The 23614-nt window shown below is 56.7% G+C and overlaps 3 protein-coding genes across 7 annotated transcripts; 2 read left to right on the forward strand and 1 right to left on the reverse strand.

The window, feature by feature from the left end:
- Window positions 1-1936: 1936 nt before the first annotated feature.
- On the reverse strand, window positions 1937-5990 carry PIERCE1 (piercer of microtubule wall 1). Of its 2 annotated transcripts, none has more exons than XM_025475651.3 (3): window positions 5406-5940; window positions 4224-4302; window positions 1937-2357 (listed from the first exon to the last, which is right to left on the reverse strand). In XM_025475651.3, the coding sequence occupies exons 1-3, from the start codon at window positions 5549-5551 to the stop codon at window positions 2169-2171; spliced, it is 414 nt and encodes a 137-aa protein (XP_025331436.1). In that variant the 5' UTR covers window positions 5552-5940; the 3' UTR covers window positions 1937-2168. The 2 variants fall into 2 exon arrangements, with proteins under 2 accessions (XP_025331436.1, XP_025331437.1); XM_025475652.3 differs by having other exon boundaries at window positions 2255-2311; window positions 5406-5990.
- A 120-nt stretch (window positions 5991-6110) lies between these two features.
- On the forward strand, window positions 6111-8886 carry MRPS2 (mitochondrial ribosomal protein S2). The gene is made up of 4 exons (XM_049114389.1): window positions 6111-6239; window positions 6368-6493; window positions 7042-7171; window positions 7744-8886. Exons 1-4 carry the CDS (start codon window positions 6200-6202, stop codon window positions 8333-8335), a joined length of 888 nt encoding a protein of 295 aa, XP_048970346.1. The 5' UTR covers window positions 6111-6199; the 3' UTR covers window positions 8336-8886.
- Window positions 8887-9033: 147 nt separating this feature from the next.
- Window positions 9034-16685, forward strand: LOC125755774 (translation initiation factor IF-2-like). 4 transcript variants are annotated; one of them, XM_049114386.1, is made up of 5 exons: window positions 9034-10204; window positions 10809-12580; window positions 12772-12970; window positions 13369-13617; window positions 13868-16685. In XM_049114386.1, exons 2-3 carry the CDS (start codon window positions 11720-11722, stop codon window positions 12952-12954), a joined length of 1044 nt encoding a protein of 347 aa, XP_048970343.1. In that variant the 5' UTR covers window positions 9034-10204; window positions 10809-11719; the 3' UTR covers window positions 12955-12970; window positions 13369-13617; window positions 13868-16685. The 4 variants fall into 4 exon arrangements, with proteins under 4 accessions (XP_048970343.1, XP_048970342.1, XP_048970345.1 ...); XM_049114385.1 differs by having other exon boundaries at window positions 9034-12580; XM_049114388.1 differs by having other exon boundaries at window positions 9034-12580; window positions 12874-12970.
- The last annotated feature ends 6929 nt before the right edge of the window (window positions 16686-23614 follow it).

The raw sequence follows: 23614 nt of genomic DNA on the forward strand, positions 1-23614 counted from the left end.
AGCAAAGTCTTCTGAAGCCCTACCTCTCGGGGTTTAGCCTTCTGGTGGGGAAATTGTCCCCACGGGGCCAGGCCTCCTCGGGGGTGAAGACAGGCCTCCCCGGCCACACAGTCTGGAGATGCTGCACTCGCCTCTTAGCTAACTTGTAACTGCGGCAAGTACTTCAAGAGAAGTCAGGACCCAGGTCAGAGAGTGGAGAGGTCCTTCCCGCCCCTCAGCACCCCCACCCCGCAGGCTGACTTGGGGTGTGCTCCTGTAGCCCCCATAGGACCACCCGCCGACAGACTCTTCTCCTCACTCCATGCGTAGAGATTCCAGGCAGAAAACGTACCAAAAAAGAGACATTCATCATCACCAGAGTTTCTGTATGACTTGTGTGCAGAGTCGAGGCCAGGCCCACAGGCCCTGATGCCCGATGCCCGGACCCTCCCCTCCCTGGGCCACCCGAGGTGGGCTTCAATCCAGGGGCTGCAAGGCTGGGACTTGCCCCAGGAGATGATGTCACCTTCGTCCAGAACCCCAGTGGACAGACAGGAGCAGGAGTACAGCCACCCCATGCTCCAGAACCCCGACGCCAGGATGTGGCCATGGGGAGCTCGAGCCAGAGTCACTCCCGGTCTTTCCTCAAGATGGGCACATATGTTCTATCAAAGTTACTTCTGTTTTCCATCTTCCCAGACATTTGTTCTATTTAGAGGATTCTACTTAGAATACATGCAGAGTCTAAGCTTTACCTCGTTCGCAGCTCTGACACAGAGAGCAGTTTGTTGGCTAGGACGCGTGAAAGCACCCACGCTCCCTAGGAGGCACGGGTCACGCTGGGAAGCCCACTGGCCAGCTGGCACTTCGTCCTTCCCCGGAGTCGCTAACCCGCCTTTCATAACCACCAAGGAAGGAATTCATTCTTTTTGGTGAGTTTAGAAACTTGGTTTAAAAGGCACTCTATTTCTTGTTTTGGTTTCAACAGAAGCTAAACACAGAAGTATCCTCAGTATTTTGGTATTTTTAGCAAAGGGCTGTACAAATTCCCTTCCAGTCTGACGCCCGGAGAGCCCACTGGTTCTGCAGCTAAGAAAGGTGCCGCACCGGTCCTGGCATCAGGCTCCGCTTCGTGTCTTTTCATCAACGGTATCGATTTTCTCTGGAAACCATTTCCATCCCAAATTGGACACCAGGAATGTTGCCAACGTGTTTACTTTTGTGTATTAAAAATTAAAAGGTTTTAATAAAGAAGTAACCAGGCAGGGTGTTTGATTTCTTGCCATTTTCATGGGACTAGAATTTTTGTAAGCAAGTTACCATCAGTGGTCGGTAACGATGATGCTGCCCGTGGACAGTGCTTTCCAGGCTTCCTACGGTGAACCTGCCCTGCTCTCAGGAAGGGAGAAGGGACACTGAGGCCCAAGAGGAAGATTCTGGTATAGGAAAACTTTTCTCACTGAGGACCCCCTAGAGCATAGCAAACATCAATCGAGAGCTACAGAGATAAGAGTGTGTCATTCCCTGCCTGCTGCTTTTTGAACTTTTTATTGAAAACTGAAAGTGCACACAATGGGAGAAGTCCCTTCCCCCCCCACCCCCCGGCCAACAACAAGAGGCACTTGCCAACCCCACACCACTGACCAGGGCTCCCGGCCCAGCCCCCTCGGTGCCTGCAGGACATTCCCGGGGACTACAGGCTGGCCAGCATGGGTAGGGACGGTCTTCCCTCCCCAAGCAACCCCCGTTCTCACCCCAGGCAGGGCACCCAAGCCTCCTGCCATGCCATGGCCTTGCCAAGTTTGTGCGGATTTCCGCCAGGGTGCGTTAGAACTCCATAACCTGTCACGAGTATAAACCGGCTCCCGACATAGGGTAGGGGACCCAGACATTCCTAGCATCAGGCCAAGATTTGGGTCCCTGGATGGCCCTGCTCCAGTTGCCAATGAGTCAGGAATTCAGGATGTGGCAACGTTTTTAATGGAAAGTCAAGCCATGAGGATCTTTTCCATGTTACACTTAAAACAGAGCAAATAGGACATTACAGCGCCATCTGCATATTTTTCTAATCTAGAGAGAGAAAAAATGTTTCCAGAGAAAGCAGTGAAGTCTGTACTTTTACAATCGGGCAAATGATGAGAGATTAGGGGTCACACTTGAGGTCACCCCTACTGGCATCCCGAGGTCCCTCAATCACAGATAGATGGCCTATTGATGTTGTAACTGGGGTGGAAGTTGAACCGGTCATAGGAGGTGATGTAGTTGTCGGGACCTGTCACGATGCTCTTCTCCATGTAGACATTGAAAGTGTTGTTCCGGAACATTCCACCTGCTGCAAGTTGTCTGGAAAACTTACTTGAATTTGGATAAAATACTTTCTGGAAGCGAAAAGGGACACTGGAATTAATAGGGTGTGGGAACGCCCCTGAGCAGTCAGCCATCAGGCATTTCTGGAAGAAAGATAAGAATTTGTAAGAAAATGTCATCTCTGTTCCTAGGAAGCAGAGAAGCCAGGGTGGGCAGGATGGCCTGGTTTGCCCCAGACCATCCCCGTTTATACCTGATGTCTGGGAATAACCACTAATAGTACCTCCATTCACCCTACACGGACAGGAGGATCATACACGGGCATAGACAACCCTGCCACACCTGACCCCAAGTAGAGCTGGTTCTGTTCCTGCCAATGGTGCCACCGGGCAAGTTGCTGGACCTCTCTGAACTACACTTTTCTCTTCTGTAAAGAAGAGACGAACTCCACATCCGTGGGTTTCAACCCCGACTGCACACTCAGATCCCTTGTAGAGCTCTAAGATGCCTCTGATGCCCACACCCCACCAGCCCAGGGGCATGGGGAGGCGCTGCCCTAGTGAGGTGAGGGCGCGGTGGGGAGCACAGCCGAGTCCATGCACGTGTGCGCAGGCACCCAGGGTGGTGATTGGACCAGCAGCACAGCGTCATTGGGGAGACCCTGAGATTTCTGACATACAGGGCCAGGGCTAGGTGTTTTACCCCGGACAGGTGACCCGCTCTTCAGCTCTCCTCGTGTCAAGATCACCTGATACTCTTTTTGCTTGGCAGGAGGCAGGGGCAAAAATAAATGTCTTCAGTGCATTTCTTTCTTTTCTTTCTTTTTTTTTTAAAAAAAGATTGTAGGTCAGAAGGAGGTTCTTCCTGCTGCTTACTGACCAGCTTTAGCTGCAGCCCGCTTTTCGGTATCCTGACCTGAGTCTGCAGGTAAAGCCCGTCAATTAGCAGCAGGAAGAACCTCCTTCCGACCCTGCCTGCAGAGCATCTAGTGCTTCACGGCCCATCACCTGCTAAGACCAGCGAGGGGCAAACCCCCACAATTTAAAAAAAAATTAGGAACTTTTTTTTTCAATGGTCTTGTTTCTAAAAGTAAAACATTTGGACCCATGTTAGTGAGTTGAGTGTGCTGGTATTTTTCATGTTAATACCTGATCCTGGGAAAAATGTGGAATCATTTTGATTCTGGGTGAGTGACCCTTAAATGCTTTAGAAACTTTCTAGATAAATAATCTCCTCACAAGGGCTGTATCTCCCATGTGAAACAAGCAAATGAGCAACTTGGCCAGATCTCTAAATGATGAGTATTTCAAAAGAAACAACAGCATCATCAGCCCAAAGTGGGTGGCCCTGCTGTCCTGAGTTATCCAGGGAATGCTTACGCTGGTCAGCCTGGCCCTTCACCTGGGCCCAAGAGAGACACCAGGGGGCTTCAGAAGGGGGTTCTAGAGCTCCAGACTGTGACATCAACCTCCAGAAGGGGGTGAGGATTCCCCAAAGGTGCACAGATCCCCACATCCAGCCACGTGGGGATGGATGCCTTGTCCGCCAAGAGGATGCCTTGTCCTCCTGCCACCTGTGATTTTGGCCCGTCCTGTCTCTTTAGGCCACAAGTTCATTAAAATCAAGTATTATTCCAGAAAGAAAGCAACTGTTCACTTGTCTGCCTCAAAACTCATGGCCTTAAGATGACAGAGGGGGTGGGACGTCTCAAGCCAGTCTACACACACCTTTTCCATCTTTGACACATTCCATCGCTAAGTTTGCTCACTCACTCATTTCCGCTCTGCTCTGTCTGGAAAGGACTTGATGTGCCACCTCCAGTTTTGTGAGGTTGGAAATCTGGGCCCTTCCCCACCGCCCCTCATGAGAAATCCAGGGTCACAGCCTCCTCCTGGAGATGTTCCAATGACACACAGGTGCTTCCAAGCTTGGCTTACCGGCATCTCATGCACGGTGGGGGCCCTGCTCCCGTAAGCTTGGTTACTGGTCCTGTACATGGAGACAGGCTCCTTGGTCCTGGCAGATGAGAAACAGTTACTCCAATTCTGCCCAAGCCTGTAGTCTTAGAATATTCACTTGGTGGCGCTCTGTTGGGAATGCCACAGGTTGGTGCTGAGGCTCCGAAGGTGGGGTGCCGCGGGAGGCACGATGAGCCTCCCTGCCTCCTCGGCTCACTTCCACCCTGGCTCTTCCCCAAGGGAGGCCAAAGCCCTAAAGAACTCCCGGAGGGGGATCCCTGGGTGGCGCAGCGGTTTGGCGCCTGCCTTTGGCCCAGGGCACGATCCTGGAGACCCGGGATCAAATCCCACATCGGGCTCCTGGTGCATGGAGCCTGCTTCTTCCTCTGCCTGTGTCTCTGCCTCTCTCTCTCTCTGTGTGTGTGTGTGTGTGTGTGTGTGTGAGACTATCATAAATAAATAAAAATTAAAAAAAAAAAAAGAACTCCTGGAGGGCAAATGCAGACCTCAACCGGGGTGGAGGCTTGGCACATACCGTCATTTCCCGGGGAAGATGGGTAGGTCAGGACCCAGGGCTCAGCCTCCACACCCTGCCACCCCAGGGTGGGAGGGTCCCTTCACTTTCAGAGCCCTGGGCAGAAAACATGCCTACAGTCTCTAAAGCCCAGGCTGTGGTTGGGATGTCAGCCGTGCCTTATGCCACCAGATCTGGGGCAGGATGCTATGCTTCCACCCTCAGCAGTCTCTCCTGGAAAGCAAGAATACTAACAGATCTGGTCTACCGGCCTGCAGAGGAGACTAGGTGAGGGAGGGCAGGGCAGGTGTGGTGGCGGGTGTTCTACTACTTGGGTCTAAGGCTTTGCAAGAACAGCTACGGGGGGGTGGGGTGGTGGTTGCGGGATTCGGATTCTGCAGAGACTGCGCTCAGCTGGAGAGGCGTGCGGCTGGGTGCGGCTGCCTGGCCACCCCGCCCCTCCTGCAGTGACCCGAGCACCCCCGCAGGCGGGTCTGCAGCTTCGGGCGGCACTTCCTCGCTCCCTGGGTGCTAACCGCGGGCAAGTCCGTTGACCTGGGCTGCAGGGCGGGCTGGGGACTGGGGAGCCCCCCGCCCCCTCCAGGCCCGGCGCTGGCCCGGTGGCCCCCGACCCGATCCGTCCTCACCCGTAGCCCCGGAACCACGCCGGGTTGTTGAACCTGACGGGCAGGTTCTCGTCCACGCAGTAGTAGTCGCTGGTCCTCGGCGGGGGCCCCGCGGGGGCGGGGGGCTCCTCGGCCGCCGCGCACTCTCGGGGGCTCGGCTCCGACATGCGCCTGGGCTCCCGCGCTGCGGCGGGTGGGAGGCCGCGAGAGGCGGCGCGGCGTCCCGTTGCCAGGCGACGGCCGGGTCAGCTGCCCGGGCGGCCCCGCCCCGAAGGCGCCGCGCTCCCGGAGGCCGGCGACCGTGGCGGCTCCTCGCGGTGGGGTGGCGAGCGCGGATCTGCCCCCGGGCCGGCTCAGGCGGGGGAGCGGGAAGCCCACGCCCAGCTCCGCACGGCCGCCCGGCGCCCGGAGGTTCAGGGCAGACTCCACCTGCGCCTGGTCCTCCGGGATGCTCCTGGGGAGAGCGGCAGGTTGTGCTAGACCGGCCGGAGGTGAGGAGGCCGCCCCGGGGCCGGGACTCGTGCGGGCTGCGGGGCCGAGCCGGGGGCAGGGCGGGGGGCGCGCCCCGGTGACTCCCGGCCCGCGGCGGGCCGAAGTGGGGCTCGCGGCGCGCGCGGACGGGGGCGGGGCGGGGCCGAGCGGCGGGGGCGGGGCCGAGCGGCGGGGGCGGGGCGGGGGCGGGGCCGCGCTGTGGGGGCGGGGCGGGGCGCGCAGGGGCACCTCCGGGCCGGCAGGCGGCGCTGCGGCGGGAGCGCCGGCGGGGGCGGAAGCAGCGCGGCCCGAGAGCGTGTCCCCGCCGGGTCGTCCTCCGCGCCATGGCTCCCGCCGCGACCGCGCCCCGGCTGCTCGGCGCGGGTGAGTGCGCGCGGAGCGGCCCCGGGGACCGCGGCGGGCGTGGGGGTGCGGGCGGGAGCTGCCCGGGGCCCGCGGGGAGCGGGGTGGGCGGGCGGGGACAGCGCGAGGACGGCCGGCTCTCCCCGCAGGTGTCTGGCCCCGGGCGCTGCGGCCGCCTCTGCTCGGGACGGCGACCCCGGGGCGGGCCCGGCCCGGCGGCAGGACCTTGGCAGGCGCCGCGATCCCCGCGGTCGGCGAGCCGGAGGGCAGCGCGGGTAAGGCAGGCTCCCCTGCGGCGGGGGGGGGGAGGGGGCGCCTGGCCCTCCCACGGGGGCTGAGTCGTCTGCCACGAGGAGTCCCGAGTGCGAAGCTTGGGGGGTGGGGAGCAGCGGGGAGCAGCGGGGAGCAGCGGGGAGCGGGCCCCGGAAGGCCGGCAGGCAGCAGACCCGCGGGCTGGGGGCTGGGGCTGGGGGCTGGGGGCAGGGGTCACTTGCACCTGCAGCGGCGGGTGGGGGGGGTAGACGTGCGGCCTGGCTCCTTGCAAGGGCCCTCCCGGGACTCCTGATGGGGACCTTCCTTCCTCTGCGGGCTGGGCCGTCGCAGAAGGACCTCAGAAGCCAGCTGGGCCCCTCCTTTCTGGGTGAAGACTTGACAGGGACTGCCCAGGAGCAAAGCCGGGGTCAGAACCTGGCTCCAGCCCCAATGTGTGGGGAGGACCCGGTGGCCATCACCATCTGCTGCTGGGCCTTCCCGCCCCCATATAGCTCCCCTCCACAGTGGGAGCCAAGGGGTCGCAGAGCACAGCATCCTCTCCCTGCCCCAGATATCAGCCACCATATCCTCAGTGAGCCTCTCAAGCACTCAGATTTCTTCAACGTCAAGGAGTTGTTTTCTGTGAGAAGTCTCTTCAACGCCCGGGTGCACCTGGGACACAAAGCCGGCTGTCGGCACAGGTAGCGGACACCCTGGGCCCAGTGTGGGGGTACCTGCGGGACCTGGGGCACTCCTGCCTTGGGGTCCTCGTAGTCCAAGGCATCTATCAGTATGCGTGCAGCCCCATCCTGTTCCACACAAGGCCCCTGAAGCTCAGGGAGAAACAGGGCTCTATCCTCAGACTCCACTTCAGTCCCCACCCCAGATTTCTTCCTCTGTGTCTCAGGGTCCTACCCGGGGCAGACCCACCACCAACAAGTCCTGTGAGCTGGGGCCAGGGGACTCCAGGGTTGCTGAGATAAGGCTCAACTGCCTTGACGATGTTTTGGAGGGACATTTGGGAAGCCAGGGAGGGAGGTGGTGGAAGACATCTAGGGGAACAGCAATGGGGCCCAGCTCCCAGGGGCAGAAGAGCTGGGGCACCCTCACCCTATCCTCACTGCCGCTTGACTGTCTCTGGACACTGCTGTCACAGTGGCAGGATCGCAAATTGTGCCCAGGGTTGGGGAGCCCCAGGAGGGACAGGCCTCGCAGCCCCCAAGGCTGTGGCTGGTGGGTGGGGGGTTGGCCACATGCCCTTTGCCCACTCTAGCCTTGGTGGGGTCTATGGCAGGTTTATGGAGCCATATATTTTTGGGAGCCGCCTGGGCCAGGACATCATCGACTTGGAACAGACGGCCGTGCACCTGCAGCTGGCATTGAATTTCACGGCCCATGTGGCCTATCGCAAGGGCATCATCTTGTTCGTGAGCCGCAACCGGCAGTTCTCACACCTGATCGAGACCACAGCCCAGGACTGCGGCGAGTATGCCCACACCCGCTACTTCAAGGGTGGCCTGCTGACCAACAGCTCTCTCCTCTTGGGCTCCATGGTCCGCCTGCCGGACCTCATCATCTTCTTGCACACACTCAACAACGTCTTCGAGCCCCATGTGGCTGTGAGAGACGCGGCCAAGATGCACATTCCCACGGTGGGCATCGTGGACACCAACTGCAACCCATGCCTCATCACGTACCCCATCCCTGGCAATGATGACTCGCCCCCGGCTGTGCACCTCTTCTGCAGGCTCTTCCGGACCACCATCAACCGGGCCAAGCAGAAGCGGAGGCAGATTGAGGCCCTGTATGAACTTCAGGGCAAGGAGGGGCCGGGGGCCAGGGGACGGCTGCCCCTCCTTCCCTGAAGGCTTAGACCAGACTGTTCCTGGGACACTCCTGGGGACCTGCCTGCTCTGGTCCTGAAGTAGAGTGGCAGCCCACCCTGACCCTGAGCAGGAAGACTCTTCCCATGTCTGGCTGGGTCCTTAGCAGGTTCCCCATTGCTCTAGGCATGGATTGGGTCCCTGCTTCTGGTCACCATTTGGCAGCTGCCCCCTTCCCCCCCGACCCCCGCAGGGCTCCACTTGAGACCTTTGGGGCCCAGCAGGCCCACGGAGGACACGCAGCCTGTCCAGAGAGGACCCGGCAGGAAACACGCTTGTCTTGGACTCTGAAAAGCCTCACTCATGCCTTGAATCGGGTCCTGTGTGCATCGGATGCTCCCATGCCAGGTGACTTTTCGTTCCCTACCAAACTATGCCAGGGCCGGGCGGCTTCCTCCACTTCACTGTTTCTGGAGCTGCTTTGTAACCTAAGGCTGCAGGGCAAGTCCCCGCAGAGGAGCACACCCAGGTTGGAACAAACCAGCAAAGCAAACCCCAGGATTCCCACAGAATAAAATTTAGGTTTGAACAAATGAGCGTTTGGGGCCTGCGAGTTCCACGTTGTGGTTTATGTGCTTTTGCTTGTGGATATGGCATTTGTGCGACACCCACAGGGCCCACAGAGCACACAGTGCTCTCAAGCCTCATGTGGGTCAGAACCAAGGGGTCAGGGGTCTGACCACCAAGGGGCAGGCCACCACACAGCCCGCACTCTCGGTGCTCAAGCAACGCGGCACTTGGCGACACCTGCTCATTTGGGAGGCCTCTGCAGGGGGCATCCAGGAGTGGAATCTGGGACCAGGCAGCCCACCTGTAGGTGGACACGTGCCACCTGTGCTAGTCCACGTCCTGTGCAAAGAGGCACAGGGAGACGGGTTCCGGCGTCCACCTGGCCTCTTCCTGGGGCAGGTGAGGGTGCATGGCAGGGCGTCCCTGCTGTCCTCCGCGGGTGCCATGTGCCCATGAGATTTACAAGGTGCAGGGAAGGGAGCACCGGCTGACCAGCACCGCTTTAACTTGCACACTTCAGAATGAAAATCCAGATTTCAGGAAGGTGACCTGAGGGTCCCTCTGTGGCTTTCACCAGACGGTGCTTCCCGCTGTGGGAAGGACATGGCCCTGAGGTCTCAGGGAGGTGTTGGCCCCCCACCGCTCGGAGCTGCAGAGAGGCCAGCCGTGAGGAGCCAGGAGACCTCAAAATGCAAACACAGTATACAACCCAGTTGTGAGCAGCGGTTCCTGGGGGTGGGGTGGGGGGACAGAGGCATGCCAGGCTGCAGAAGCAGGCCCTGTGGGGAGGGGCGGCCCAGGCTGCCCCCGGGACTACTCAGGTCTGGGCAGCATAGTCAGCGACACGAGGAGGCCCCCGTCCTGCCCTGGATGTAGGGGCTGGGTGCAGGGCAGCGGCCCCCACCCACACCACCTAGGATACTGTGCTGGTGCCCCACCTGGCCCCCGTCATCCCCTGTCCCCAGAGGGTCCCTTGGAATGCTGCAGGGTGAAGGCTGGTGAAAACCCAGGGGTAATGGGACTTGTTACTGGTCACCGCTATGCTCCTGGTACTGGGGGTGCTGGGGACACAGGACAGGGGAGGGGGGGAGCCCCTGCCAAGTGAATAGCAACCTGGACGCGCAGCCACACTGAGCAAGACACTTTCAGGGCACTAAGGACCCAAAGGCACGGGCGGGCTTCTGGGACAGGCAGGTGGGGTTGGGGTGCTCCAAGAACATCTAGGGGGCCCTGGGGGCTACTTGTAAACCGACAGAGAAGGATGATCCTGGCAGGAGGGGACCTGCAAGGTTGCCACCCTGGAGATGAACCCCAAGAGAGCCCAGGCAGCCAAAGGAGAAGGTGAGTGTGCTTAAGGCCAGAGGGAGGCAGGGACCGGCCTCCGGGTGAGGAGAGGAGGGTCGCCCCCAGCCCTCCCCCTGCTGCTGCAGTGCTTGCTGAGCCCGCTCTATCTGACCTCTGGGCCCCGGCGGGGACGCACCCTGACCACCTGGTGACCTGACGGTGTTGGGGGCGGTCACCAGGACAATGACCCGGGAGGGCTGGGCTAGGGATTCAGGACCACGGTGCGATGAGTACCATGCCACCAACCAGGGGCCGGGGAGCTCAGGGGGCTGTGATGTGGAGAGGTCCCCAGACCCCGGCTTGGGGAGGACCAAGGGAGGGCCTCCTGCCCCAGGTCATCCAGGAGACTGACTCCCCGGGGTTCCCCAAGGGCTTTGCCCCTCATGTGGCCATGACCTCAACCCAAGGAGTCTGGGCCGCTCCCTCCGTCCACCCCCGCCCTCCCCACCCCGGTCAGCCCCAGCCCTGACCAGGGACAAACCACTCTTCACACACGTGTAAGATGATCCGAATCACCTGTTCACAAACAGTTGCCCTTCAGGAGGCGACAGGAATATTTTTGCACGGTTTATATTGTGAAGTGTCCCTCCGTTGTCCACAGCTCAGCCCCGTAGTGACAATGAGTCAGCCCTGCAGGTGGTGAGAGCCCGAGGGTGTGGAGGTCCGTGCTGCCACCCTGGGAGCTGCTGGAGCCAGGGCAGCGCCCTCTCCTATGTCACCTGTCCTGTGGCCGCCCACGGAGGGCCCAGGGCTGAGGTGGGTCCTCTCCGCCCCGGAGTAGCTCTCTGCCTCAGGCCCCGGATCCTGTGTCGGGGCAAAGCCGCTGTCCTCACAGTCTGGCTGTGACGAGGTCGCAGATTCCATCCGGGGCCCCATCCTGGGTGTCCCAGAGCAGGGAGCCCTGGGGGCTGGCAGGGGGCCCCAGACCCACTCAGCCACCTGGAAGCTGCTGGGTGGGCTTCATTCAGTCGCCAAATGGACACGAAGCCCCTTCAGGACATTGTGCATGATTCAGCGTCTGCGGCAGACACAGCTCCCTGGGCTCGGGGCTGCCACTCGAGTCGGGGGTCACCGGGAGCCCTGGACCTGGGCCTGGTGGCCTCCTCTCCACAGGGATTCCTCTGCCTCTTTGTCAGAAGGTTGAGGGACCCGAGGACGAAGAGACCCCGTCTCCGAGGTGGGGGACATGCGGGGCTTTGGGGGTGGGGGGGGACAGAGCCTGGCCCCCCACATCCTGATTCCTGCTGCAGGGCTGAGGTGTGGGGGCCCCTCGTGCAGGAGCACGGGAGTCAGAGAGCGGGGAGGGGCAGGGAAGCTGGGGGCTGAGGTTGTGCCTTGAGGGGAGTGGCCCCTCCACTGCCCACCCCAGCCCGGCCTGTCCTGACCCGACCCTGGGCCCCCCACTCACATCCAGGCCTCACACCTCAGTCCCCCAGCCCCGCGGCATGTGGGAAGTGGACGGGGTGGGGGCTGCCGTCACCCAGAGCAGCTTCAGGGAGAGGAGGAGACCCCATGTGCCCTGAACGGAGTGGGACAGCTGTCGGTGCAGGGGCGGGGCGGCGAAGGGCCCTGACAGGGACACTGGGCAGGCTGCGCAGGGGATCCGCCTGTGCCTCCCCCTCACATAGAGAAGTAGCAGCACCTACTGTGTGCGGCCAGGGCAGGGACAGGACAGACCCTGTGCCTGGCACCTCCAGTGCAGAGGGAGGACCCAGACAGACAAGGGAGGTGGGAGGGGGGTCAGCTCCCCGGAGGCAGGCAGGGGCGCTCACACCATGGATGGAGGGCTCCCCCCTGTGGGGACATCCAGCCCCGCCTGCTGCCCAGGCCTGCCCCTGCCTGGGTGGCCTTGGGGGTGGCTGGGGTGGGCCCGGGGTCGGGCTGGACCATCCCCAGGGGCTCAGGGGTCTGCGTGGGAGGGTGGGCCAGGCCCCTGAGCTGCTGTCTGCCCTCCTGCCTCCAGGGCACCTGGCGGGACCGGTCCTCGGAGGACCTCTGTCAGCCCTCAGACACGTGTGTGTCCGACCTGGGAGCAGGAGGTCGGGGCGCAGGACAGTGGAGAGGGCCAGGCGGGCTGCGATGCCTCCAGGGGGGCTGCCGGGCACTGTCTCTGCAGAGCACCACACAGGAGATGGGCAGGGGGCTGGGCAGCGGACACCTGCTCCAGCTTCTGGAGGGAGGGCAGGGGCACCACCCCGCCAGTGCAGGCCAGTAGAGGCTCAGGATGGGTGCAGCCAAGGAAGGGTTTCCAGATCCAGGGCCCGGAGAAGGCCGGGGAAGTCCTCCTGGCAAGATGCTGCCCGGGTCACTGCCCTGCGGGTCCTGAACCTGACTCTGCTCCTAGAGGCGGAGCTCACGAGGCCGAGCCTGAGGGTGAGCCCAGGGGTGGGGGGGCTGTGTGGGTGAGACTATGTGGACAGGGCAGGGGTGCATGGTGAGCAAGGAGCCCCTCGGGTGGAGGGCGGTCGGGGGCACCTGTGTGAGGATTAGCTGGGTGAGGAGGCCATGTTGACCTCACCTCCCTGACCAGACACCACCCCCCCTTTTTGGAACCGGGTAACAAGGCACCCGCATTCCAGAGACAGGCCTCTACATGCTCACTTGGTTGGAGATCATCTATCCAAGAGCATGTTTTCCTGCTGCTTCCACATGTCTGGATGTTGCAGAGGGAGGACTGCACGCCCTGCCAGCAGTGCCACCCGCGGGGAGTGTCCTGGCAGGGCTCCCCGACGCCTCTGGCCACTTAGAAGGAAGGGTCGAAAGGTAACACGGGACCCCAGGGCCATCCCGCCAGCCCCACACCCCTCTGACCAGACCTTTGCAGCCCCGGGTCCCCTCCCCGAGGGTGCATGTGGGAGGCGGCAGGGGTCATGTGGCATGCGAACGGGAGAAGGCTGATGAGGGGTCAGAACCTGGTGGGCAGGTGGTGGTCACTCCCCAGGTGCAGGCTGGCTGGTGGGATGGGGTGGGGGGGCCGTGCCCTTCGGCCCAGGGCTGACCCCGGCCCTGCAGGGATGGATCGCTGCGTCCCGGGTGCAGGGCTGTGCACACCCAGGTCTGTGTGTGATCTGGGAGCACAGGGGGAGTGGGCAGCAGCACAGGGAGGAGGGCCGGGCGGGGCTGTGAGGTCTCTGGGCGGCTGCCCGTCCCCCTCTCTGCAGAACATCAAAAATGAAGTGGAAAGGAGGCTGGCAGACCCCACTTCAACCCTTACCGAGGGGCAGTTGTGCCAGGCTGCCCAGCAGGGCCAGCATGGAATCCGACGCAGAGTAGCCGCACATGGCTCCCCTCACAAGGGACCGGGGCTTGTCTGGGAAGGCCTGTGACACTGCCCAAGCCACTGTACCTGGTCCAGGTCCTACACCGGACTCTGGTCCTAGAGGAGGAGCTAACAGAGGCCGAGCCTGAGGGTGATAAGCCTGGGGCTGGGGAATTGGGGTGTCTGGGCAGGGGTGGGTGCTGGGACCCACAGGGATGCGCCCCCAGAGGCTGGGGTGGGGCCAGGAGCCACAGTTGGGCTCAGAGCACCCAGCTGGGGGATGGCAGTCGGGGAGACGTTCCATGGTGGGATCTTGGCGGCGGCTTCTAGAAAATGCAGTGGGATATTCCTACTCTGGAAAGGCCCTTCTGGAAGGCAGACATGTTGATCTCCTCTTGCAGCTTCATGGTCGCCTCAGCAGCTCGTGGTGGCTGCAGCCACAGATCCTCTACAATCTGAAGATCTCGATCCAGCCGCAGAAGCAGCAGCAGAAGCAACGCCAGCTCGGGATCTACAGGCATTTCCATCAGTCCGCGTCATGCTTCCTGCAGCAGCAGCTCCGCCTCTAGTGCCCGCCTCCTGCAGGGGCTCCAGAAAGCAAGCTAGAGCCAGGGCAGGATCCACCACCTGGGGACCTGGAGCCAGCTCTGCACCTCCTTTTGCAGAAGAGATGGAGCCAGCTTGGGACCCAGCAGCCCTCAGGGAGCGCCAGCCCTGGAGCTACCCTCACTGCCAGCTCCCAATGCACGGTTTCAGCCCGATGCCCCACTCAACACTCTGTGGAGTGTTCCTCTCCCCTATTGTGCCTTCTGTTTGCTTTTGTGTTTGTTTTTGCTTTGTCTCTTTTTGTTTTTGTTTTTTCACATTCTTTCTGCTGTTCTCTACTTTGGATTTTAAATAGATTAAGTTATTTTCAATTGAGCAACTCATGAGCATTAAGTACATTTCCAACGCTAAGACACAATGTCACAGAACTTAGGTGCGGAAAGGACATCCCGAACCAGAAGCCCTCATCGCTCCCCAAAGGACCACCTGAACCAGAAGCCCTCCCTGCCCATTTCTACCCAAACCAGCCCCTGGAACCCCTAAGCTGCTTTCTCTCTCTGTTTCGTTACCTGTTCTGGATGTTTCCTACAAGTACATTCACCTAACAGGTACCTTTGTGTCTCTGCCCACGTATTTTCAAAGGGACCCTTATGTGTGTGTTTATTTGACCAGGTTTCCCCTTATTCAATATTGAAATCTGATCCCAGAACTGGCAGGAGAGCTGAGACTGGCGCTGCCCCAATTTCTGGAGCTGGTGCAGGCATCAGCGTTGGACCTGGCTCTAGCTCCGGGGCAGGTGTTAGAGCTGTGAGAATGCTGAGTCCACCTCCATGGAAGATCTAGAGCTGGTTCTGCATTTGGATATGGTTCTAGAGCTGACGCTACCTCTGGTGCTGAAGCTAGAGCTACCACTGTGGCTCTGGCTCTGTAGCTGACACTGAAGCTGGCTCCGACTTCCGAGTGGGTGCTGGAGGGGCTTTAGCTGTGGATCTTGTACTGAAGCTGGCCGCTGCTCTGGGGCTAGTGATATAGCTGGCACTAGAGTTACAGACGGCTCTAATCATGGAAGTGATGCACCAGCTGCACCAGTGTGAGAGCTAGTGTTAGAGCTGACTCTGGCTTTGCATGCTAGATCTGGTGCTTGTGGCTCTAGTGTATAGCCAGTCCTAGGTCTAGCTCTGTAGCCAGTGGTAAAATGGGTGGTAGAGCTGGTTGTAGCTCTGTGCAGGCTCCACCGATGAGGTTGGCATCAGGGCAGAGGCTAACACGAGAGCAGGGACAGGATCTGGCCCAGGAGTTGGTGTATAGCTCGTGCCAGAGCATGATGTAGCTTTGAGGTGGGTGCTGAAGCTGGTTCTTTTCTCTTGAGGGGACACTGGATCTAAGTCTGCTACTGGTTGGTGTCCGCGCCAGCTTTCACTCTGGAGCTGGTGCAGGAGTTGGCACTTGTGAGAACTCCAGCTCTGGACCTGGTACAAGAACAGTTGCTGGTGTAGCCTCTAGCTCTGATCTTGGTGCTGACTCTAGTTCTGGAGCCAATGCTAGAACAGGTGCTGGAGCGAGCTCTTCCTTGGAACCTGGCACTGCCTCTGAATGCGCTTCAGGCTGATTCTCACTCTCAAGTGGGCACTAGAACTATCACTGGGCTGGCACTAGAGTTGGCAAAAAAAAAAAAAAAAGCTGCGTCTAACTCCGGAGTTGATGCAAGTGTCAGAGCAGGAGTTAACTCTAGCTGTGGAGCTGGCCTGAACTCTGTTGCTACAGCTGAGAATGGAACCGGCTATAGCAGGGGATCAGGTGCAGAAGCTGGTGGTAGCATTGACTGAGTCTGGAGCTTTGGCTGGAGCTGGCTCGGGAGCTCCCTCAAGCTCTTGAGCTGGTGCTGAAGCTAGTTCTGGCGCTGGCACTAGCTCTAGAGATGGCTCTAGCTCTACAGCTGCCTGTAGCTCCAGCTGTGTTGCCAGCGCTAATACTGGAGCAGGCCCCAGTTCGTTTCTGTCATCTGTTAATCTGGAATTTATGTGGGGTCTGATCCAAACTCTAGAGCTGGCTGGCACTGGAGCTGGCAAGGATGTTGGCAGAGCTGCCTCTATCTCTGCAGTAGTGTGACAAAGCTGGAGCTGGACCTGGTTCTAGCCCTGAAGCTGGCTGGAACTTGTTCTGGAGCTGGCTAGAGTTCTAGGGCTTTTACAGGAGCTTAGGTTAGAACACCAGCTCTGGATTTGATACCATATCTGGTGATCAAGCTGGCACCGTGTCTGCAACTGGCACTGGCTCTGAATCTGGAAGTGGCACTGGAGCTGGTACTGGCTCCAGCTCTGGAACTGTCGCATGCACTAGTGCTGGACTTGTCACCTGGCACCATATCTAGCTGTTGGGCTGGTGCCAAAAATGACTCTAACTCCAGATTTGGTACGGGTGCTGGACAGGAGCTGGCAATGAAAGTGGTGCTAGCTCTGGAGCTGGGGTGGAGCAGGCACCAGAGTTGGTACTGGTGCTGCAAGAGGACAGAGGTTTGTCAACATGATCCCCTTCCCACGTGCCTGTCCGGAAACAGACTACTTTCCAGTGCCTTGCAGAGAAGCCACAACCCAGGACCCACCCCAGGACGTCTTCCTCCCCTATAGACTGTGTGTATGCCTATCAAATAAATTTCTTTTCTTCCCTTCCTTATCTTCTCATCTCATCTAATCTCATTTCGTCACGTGGCAAAATATAGATGCATTGAGAATAGTTAACTTCACATCATAGTATGCAAGTTACAGGATATCAAAGAAAAGAGTGGACTTCACCCAAGAACCTTGAATCCTTGTTGGGAGAGTTTTTGTGTGGTTTGAATTGTACACTGGAGAGATGTGCCATGCTAGGAGGAAAATGACTTAGGTATTCTCTTCATTTGGAGATTACATATGGCTAAAGGGGATGTGTGGGTGCCAAGTTAAGGCTGGGTGGGCTGTGACCCTCAGTCTTCCATGTCAACCTGACCAGGCCGTGGCGTGAAGTGACCCAATGTTATTGGATGTTTAATCTCCTTGCCGGGAAAAGTGTTTTGTAAACACAGATAGCGTGCACAGTTAGTTGACTTTAAGGGGAGTGCCGTCACCAGTATGGCTGAACCTCATCAAGTGAGGGCCTTATGAGCCACACCGGATGTTTTCCCAAGAAGGAAATCTGCCTTGGGACGTGCAACAACTGGAAACCCACCGGACTTTCAAGTCTGCAAAGCCTATACAGTTTGGACTTGTCAGCCCACACGATCACTCAAACCAACGTATTAAATAAAAGCAATCTCAACTCTTTCTGCACACACACACACACACACACACAGTGTACACATGTGCATGCATGTGTCCTATTGGTTGTTTCCCTAGAGAGCCCCAACTAACACAATGATAAAATATCTTTGTCCTTCTCAATCCCACCTTAGAATCACTGTTATTTATGAGCCTTAGAGACTGACTGCCAGGTAGTGTGCCGACAAAGTGTCTACCCAGTCCAGACCTCACACCTCATAGTGGGCTCTGCACCCTCTTTCTGGGAATTCTGAGAAAAGCCTGGCTTTCCCGGCCTCAGACATACAAATGATGCTCCAAGCTCTCTTACCTGTAACGGGCCAAACTGGGGGGCTCTCACTCCTGAGGCCAGCTGGCAACACCATCAGCATCCAAACTCCTGGAATAGAACAGAGGAGACGTGCAACCTCTGAAAATATACCTAAAACAGTATTTTCACACCGTGGATGTCCACAACAGGAGGTCAGTACGGAATATGCTATCCTCCCTCTAAGGATGCATGCTGGGTACGCAGGGGAGGTGGCCTATTGGTTATTACCTGTGAGGACACACACTTGATACGCTCTGTGTCCCGTACAGTCCTCTCCTTTAATGCTAAAGATTTGCACATCAGTAAGGAGAAGAGGGAACCAAGGCCTGGATATTACCATTAATAATTCAGTTTCTAGTCTTCACTCACTTGGGCTGTCAACTAAAGCAGCCCACGCCCAGGTACACAGCAGCCAGAACAGGGACAGCCAAGGCCGGGAGATCCAGAACTTTCATTTAACCATCCTGCAGCAAGGATTTAATATTTAGATTTGGATTGGCTTCCAGAGAAGTTCTCTCTCTCTCTCTCTCTCTCTCTGTGTGTGTGTGTGTGTGAGAGAGAGAGAGAGAGAGAGATAAACAGAAGAAGAGATAACGAGAGATGACTTGGTGCAGAAAATCCTTTACAAAAATCCAAAACTATTTCACGATAAATACACTCAAGAAACTAGAACCAGAAGGGAATCTCCCGAGCCTGATAAAGGGCATCTGTGAACCATGCCCAACTCATATCACACTTAATGTAGAAAAGCCTGGAAGCTTTGTCCTTGAGGTCAGGAACAAGATGATCAATGTGCACTTTCCCCAATTCTAAGTCTACACTCTACTGGAGGTTTCATTCATGTCAATTAAGCAAAAGAATTGAAAAAAATTCATTTTCGATTGGAGGGGAGGAATAAAATTATCTCTATTTGCAAACCACATGACCATGTATATAGGAAATCATAGAGAATACCCAGTAAAGCTACTGGAAGTAATAAAGTAGCTCAGCAAGGCTGCAGGAGACACAAAGAGCAATTGTGTGAGACCGTAACTTGGGCAGCCGCAGTGGAAAACGACATGGAAGTTCCTCAAAACATTAACCATAGAAATACCATATGATCCAGCAATCCCACTCTTGGGTATTTATCTACCGGAAACAAAAACACTAACTCAAAAAGATATCTCCCCCAACATGTTCATGGCAGCATTCCTTACAAGGGTCTAGACATGGAAACCACCACAGTGTGCATGATGGGTGGAGAGATAAAGATGGGGGGCTTGTGTGTCCATACATATGGGTGTGTGTGTTGTGTGTGTGTGTGTGTGTGTGTGTGTAAATACATAATAGAATACTACCCAGGAAATCTTACCATTTGTGACAACCCGGATGAAACTGGGTGATGAACCAAAGATATCGAGATGCCTGGGTGGCTCAGTGGTTGAGCGTCTGCCTTCGGCTCAGATCATGACCCCAGGGTCCTGAGATCGAGTCTCACATTGGGCTCCCATAGGGAGCCTGCTTCTCCATCTGCCTGTGTCTCTGCCTCTCCCGCTGAGTTTCTCATGAATAAATAAATAGAAAAAAGAAAGGAAACTTGGGATATTAGAAAAAAGAAAGGAAACTTGGGGATATTATGCTAAATGAAGTAAGTCAGAGAAAAACAAATATCATATTATCTCACTTATATGTGGAAACTTAAGGAAAAAAATTAGAGCTCACAGATACAGAGAACACAGGCGGTTGCCAGAGGCAGGGGCTGGGGGATGACTGAATTGGGTGAAAGTGGTCAAAAGGTACAAACTGCTGGTTTCAAACAAATAAGTTACAGGCATGTAGTACACAGCATGGTAACTATAGTTAATACTGTGTTGCACATTGGAAATTGCAGAGAGGTAAATTGTAAACGTTCTCGTCACATGAAAACAATGTGCAACTATGTGAGGCGATAGATGTTAGCTGGACCTATTGCGTGATCATTCCGCAATATGCTCAGCCATGGAGCCATCACGTATATCTGGAACCAAAAGAACAGCACATATCAATGAAAAGTCCATTTCTATACACTCCATGAAGAAAGCCAGTTGCTTTATAATAGCATCTGAAACAATGTGACATTGAGAATAAAAAGCCCAAGACTTGTACCATGAAAGCTACCAGGAAGCTACAAAAGATTATTCAATGCAACTCAAGAAGACCAAAATAAATGGAAAGTCATCCCATATTCACGGACCAGAAGACCTTATAGTATTAAGATGGCAATGCTCCACAAACAGAACTGCAGCTTCAGTGCAATCCCCAGCAAATATCAGGTGCCTTTCTTTTCTTTTTCCTTTTTTGCATAAATTGACAAGCCAATGATAAAATGCATATGGAAATTCCAGGGAGCCAGAACAGCCAAAACAATATCGAAAAAGAACAAAGAGGGAAGACTCACACTTCCTGATTTCAAAACTCATTACAAAACCACAGCAAGGAAGACCCTGTGGTAGTTGCATAAACATAGACCTACAGATTGGTGGAATGGAATTAAGAGTGCAGAAATAAACTTTCGCATTTACAGTCACCTGATTTTTGGTGAATGATGAGACCAAGGGAGAAGGAAATTTTTCCACAAGTGGCACGCGGAAAACCGAATATCCACAGGCAAAGAAGGAAGTCGGATCCCTTCCTTACAGCCCGACAAACAAAACAGATTACAGCTAATCATAAGAGAAGACTCTTAGAAGAAAATATAAGGAAATAAAAAAGTTTTAGACCATGAATTAGGCAGTGGCTCTTCTGATATGACATCAAAACCACAGATCTAAAAACTAAATTTTAAAAATAACTACATACAGACATGGGACTTCATTATGGTTAAAAATAGCTCGATTGAAAGACAGTATCAAAAAGGTAAGAAGACACCCTACTAAACAGGACAACCTATCAGCCCATTACACATAACATGAGAGACTCATGTGTAGAAAATAGATGGAATCTTACAACTCAATAATAGGAAACTAATAAACCAATTTAAAAATGGGCAATGCGGGGGCACCTGAGTGGCTGGCTCATCAGTTAAGCATTCGGCTCAGGCCATGATTCTGGGGTCCTGTGATGGAGCCCTGCTTCGCGGGGAGCCTGCTTCTCCTTCTCCCTCTGCCTCTCCCCCCGCTTATGCTCACTCTTGCGCACGCTCTCGAGCTCTCTCTCAAATAAATAAAATCTTTTTACAAACTTTAAAAATTAAAGTGGATTAATACGGCTGAATAGATTTTTTTCTCCAAAGAAGACATACAAGTGGCCAGCAAGCCCATGAGAAATGCCCAACACCACTCTTTGGGATGCAAATGCAAGTCAAAGCCACAATTAACTAATGAGATATGATCTCACATCCACTAGGATAGTTGTAATTGAAAAGATAGCTATTAAGAGGTGTTGTCAAAGATACGGAGAAACTGGCATCCTCCTACTCCGCTGGTAGAAATGTAGAATAACGTGTGTGGCCCTTTGGGAAACAGTCTGGCAATTTTTCAACATGTAAACACAGGTTCCACACCTAGGTATAACCCACACCTAGGTATATATACCCAATATTCCGCACCTAGGGGTATACCCAAGAGAAACGAACACATATGAAAATCCTGACCAAGAATATTCCTTGCATGGTTAGTCACACTTGCCCAAAGGTAGAAACAAGCCAAATGTCCACCAGCTGATGAATGCATAACCAAAATGTGGTGTATCTATCCAATAAAACTTACTTGGCATAAGGCTGACCAAATTATTGATACTGCTCCAAACATGGGTGGACTTTGAAACCATCAGGCTATGTTACAGGAACCTTCACAAAACAGCAGGTCTTGTATATTCTGTATATACAAAAGGTCCGAAATACACAGCCTAGCTACAGCTATGCACCTGCTACCAGGCCACCATAGGGAAGTGACCCCAGGTGTGCCCCTGCCCACAGGCCCACCTCTCTCCCTACAGGCGCCCAGGTGGTGGGGGAGGGCAGTGCTGGAAGAGGGGACTCTCTTTGGTGACATAGATCAGTCTTCTCACGGGCAGGCTGACTGGAGTCGGGGTCCCCCGGCGGTCACAGAGGGATGGAGATCTCCAGCTCGTCCCTCCTCACCCGAACGAGGGCAGTCAGTCCCAGACAGAGGATCGAGGCTCCCCAGTGCGGCACGGCTAGCAAATGGCACCCATCCTTGCCCCAGCATGAGAAACTCCTCAGGGACTCTGGGCACTGGGTGACCCGGACCAGGGACTGTGCATGCCCCTGGCAGGCAAGGGCCACCCTGCACCCCGCCTCTGACCCACACACAGCGCGCAGGACGACACCCCATAGGGGCTGGAGGAAACCGTCCGACGCCCCAAGGGACAGGGACCTCCCAGCACCAGGATTGGGGAAGCGCGTGCTCAGGCAGGTCCCGGGCTTCAGCGGCTGTGGACAGAGGCTGCGCCCCCAGCACGCCCACCGCCCCAGCATGCCCCTGCCAAGCACACACCCCTCGCCCCCCCACCTCCCGGGTCATGGCCAGCGCCCCCCTCCACCCACCTCAGGCTAAACCCCCACCATGCGGAGAGCGGGTTCATGGCAATGCTGAGTGAGGGATGCGGTTCGATCCAGGCCTCAGGGACAGTTGGGAAAGAGACCAGAGGACGCAGGATCCCCAGGCCCGGCTTATAGGAAAACCTGGCTGCGCACTCCTGTGTCCCCGCTGTTACAGCGATGGGAAATATTGTGTAAAGGATGGGGCCAGTTTCCCGCGGAATAATTAATATGGACACGTTGCAGGGAGGGGTGAGACATGCTAAGCGCGAGGCTCCAGGAGAGTCAAGCGTCCCCACAACCCTGCACCTGCCCGCAGCCCCTCGACCCTGCGCATCTGACCCATGTCTCCTGCACGGTGCTCGCCGGGCCCTGGCAGCTGCCCTGCCTCTGACTGTAGGGTCTCTTGTTTAGAAAACCCAGAAGGAGGTTGTTACAGAGAGATGGCGTGTGGTAGTTTGCGCGACTCCCTGGTGTAGACTGAACTGTGTCTGAAAGTAGGAAAAGGTCCAAGATGGGCAGAGAAACCCAAAATCCGCCCCCACTCACCCCCCCCTGCTGTATCCCGCCCCCCAACTCAGGTCAGTGCTGGGCATTGGAGTTGGGATCAAAATGGGAACAGCCTGCCTGGGTCTCACCGTCCTACTCCCAGTGTGGTAGCTAGAGGGACCGACCACCTAGAGGTCACCTGGTCAGCTCGCCCTGGATTTACAGGTGGGCAGGAGGCTGGGATGGGGAGTGGCCGAGGCCCGGGCTCGTCTCCATGCCCTTCACCTGGAGGACACGTGGACTCCATCCCCGTCATGCTCCTCCCTCTGTCACAAGCCACCGTCTCCCACCTCCCTCCCTGCCTGACAGGGATGGACGGCAGGACCCACCCGGACCCCAGTTATGGATCCCTGCCCAGCCCAGCAGGACTCAGTCCTCTCACTGAGGGAGACAGGGCACCGCACCTGACCATGGAACCACCGAGTCCCCGAGCTGACCATGGGCCAGGGTCTCCAGAGAGGAAGAGTGGGATCCGGGCTATGAACCCGTCCCCCACGTGCCAGTCAGAGCCCCCACGGTGCGGTCGGGCCTCGGCACTGACCCGCAAAGAGCTTGATCATCATGCGACTGGGCTTGAGGTGGGAGCGCAGCACACGCACCAACGGTCTGAGCTCAGACTCGCAGCCTGTGTGGACTGACCAACGGGAGCACAGCGGGGACACAGGGCCCACGAGACACCACACTGTTGACCCGCCGGTCACCCCCTCGTGCGCGCACCCCAAGTCCCTTCCTCTGTCCCCCGAGGGGACCCCATAGTGTCACTTCCAAGTTGGTTTGTCTTGTGTCTGACCCTGAAGAAATGGAATCAGAGTGTCTCTGTCACGTCCGGCTTCTCTCATTCTGCTTCTGGGACTCATTCCTAGTCTCAGGGGGGCTCTGGTGGTTTGTATTCCCCTATAGATTCCCCTATAAGACGTGTCACTCCCTCTAT

This window comes from Canis lupus, chromosome 9 (assembly GCF_003254725.2).
Source record: "Canis lupus dingo isolate Sandy chromosome 9, ASM325472v2, whole genome shotgun sequence".
NCBI lineage: Eukaryota > Metazoa > Chordata > Mammalia > Carnivora > Canidae > Canis > Canis lupus.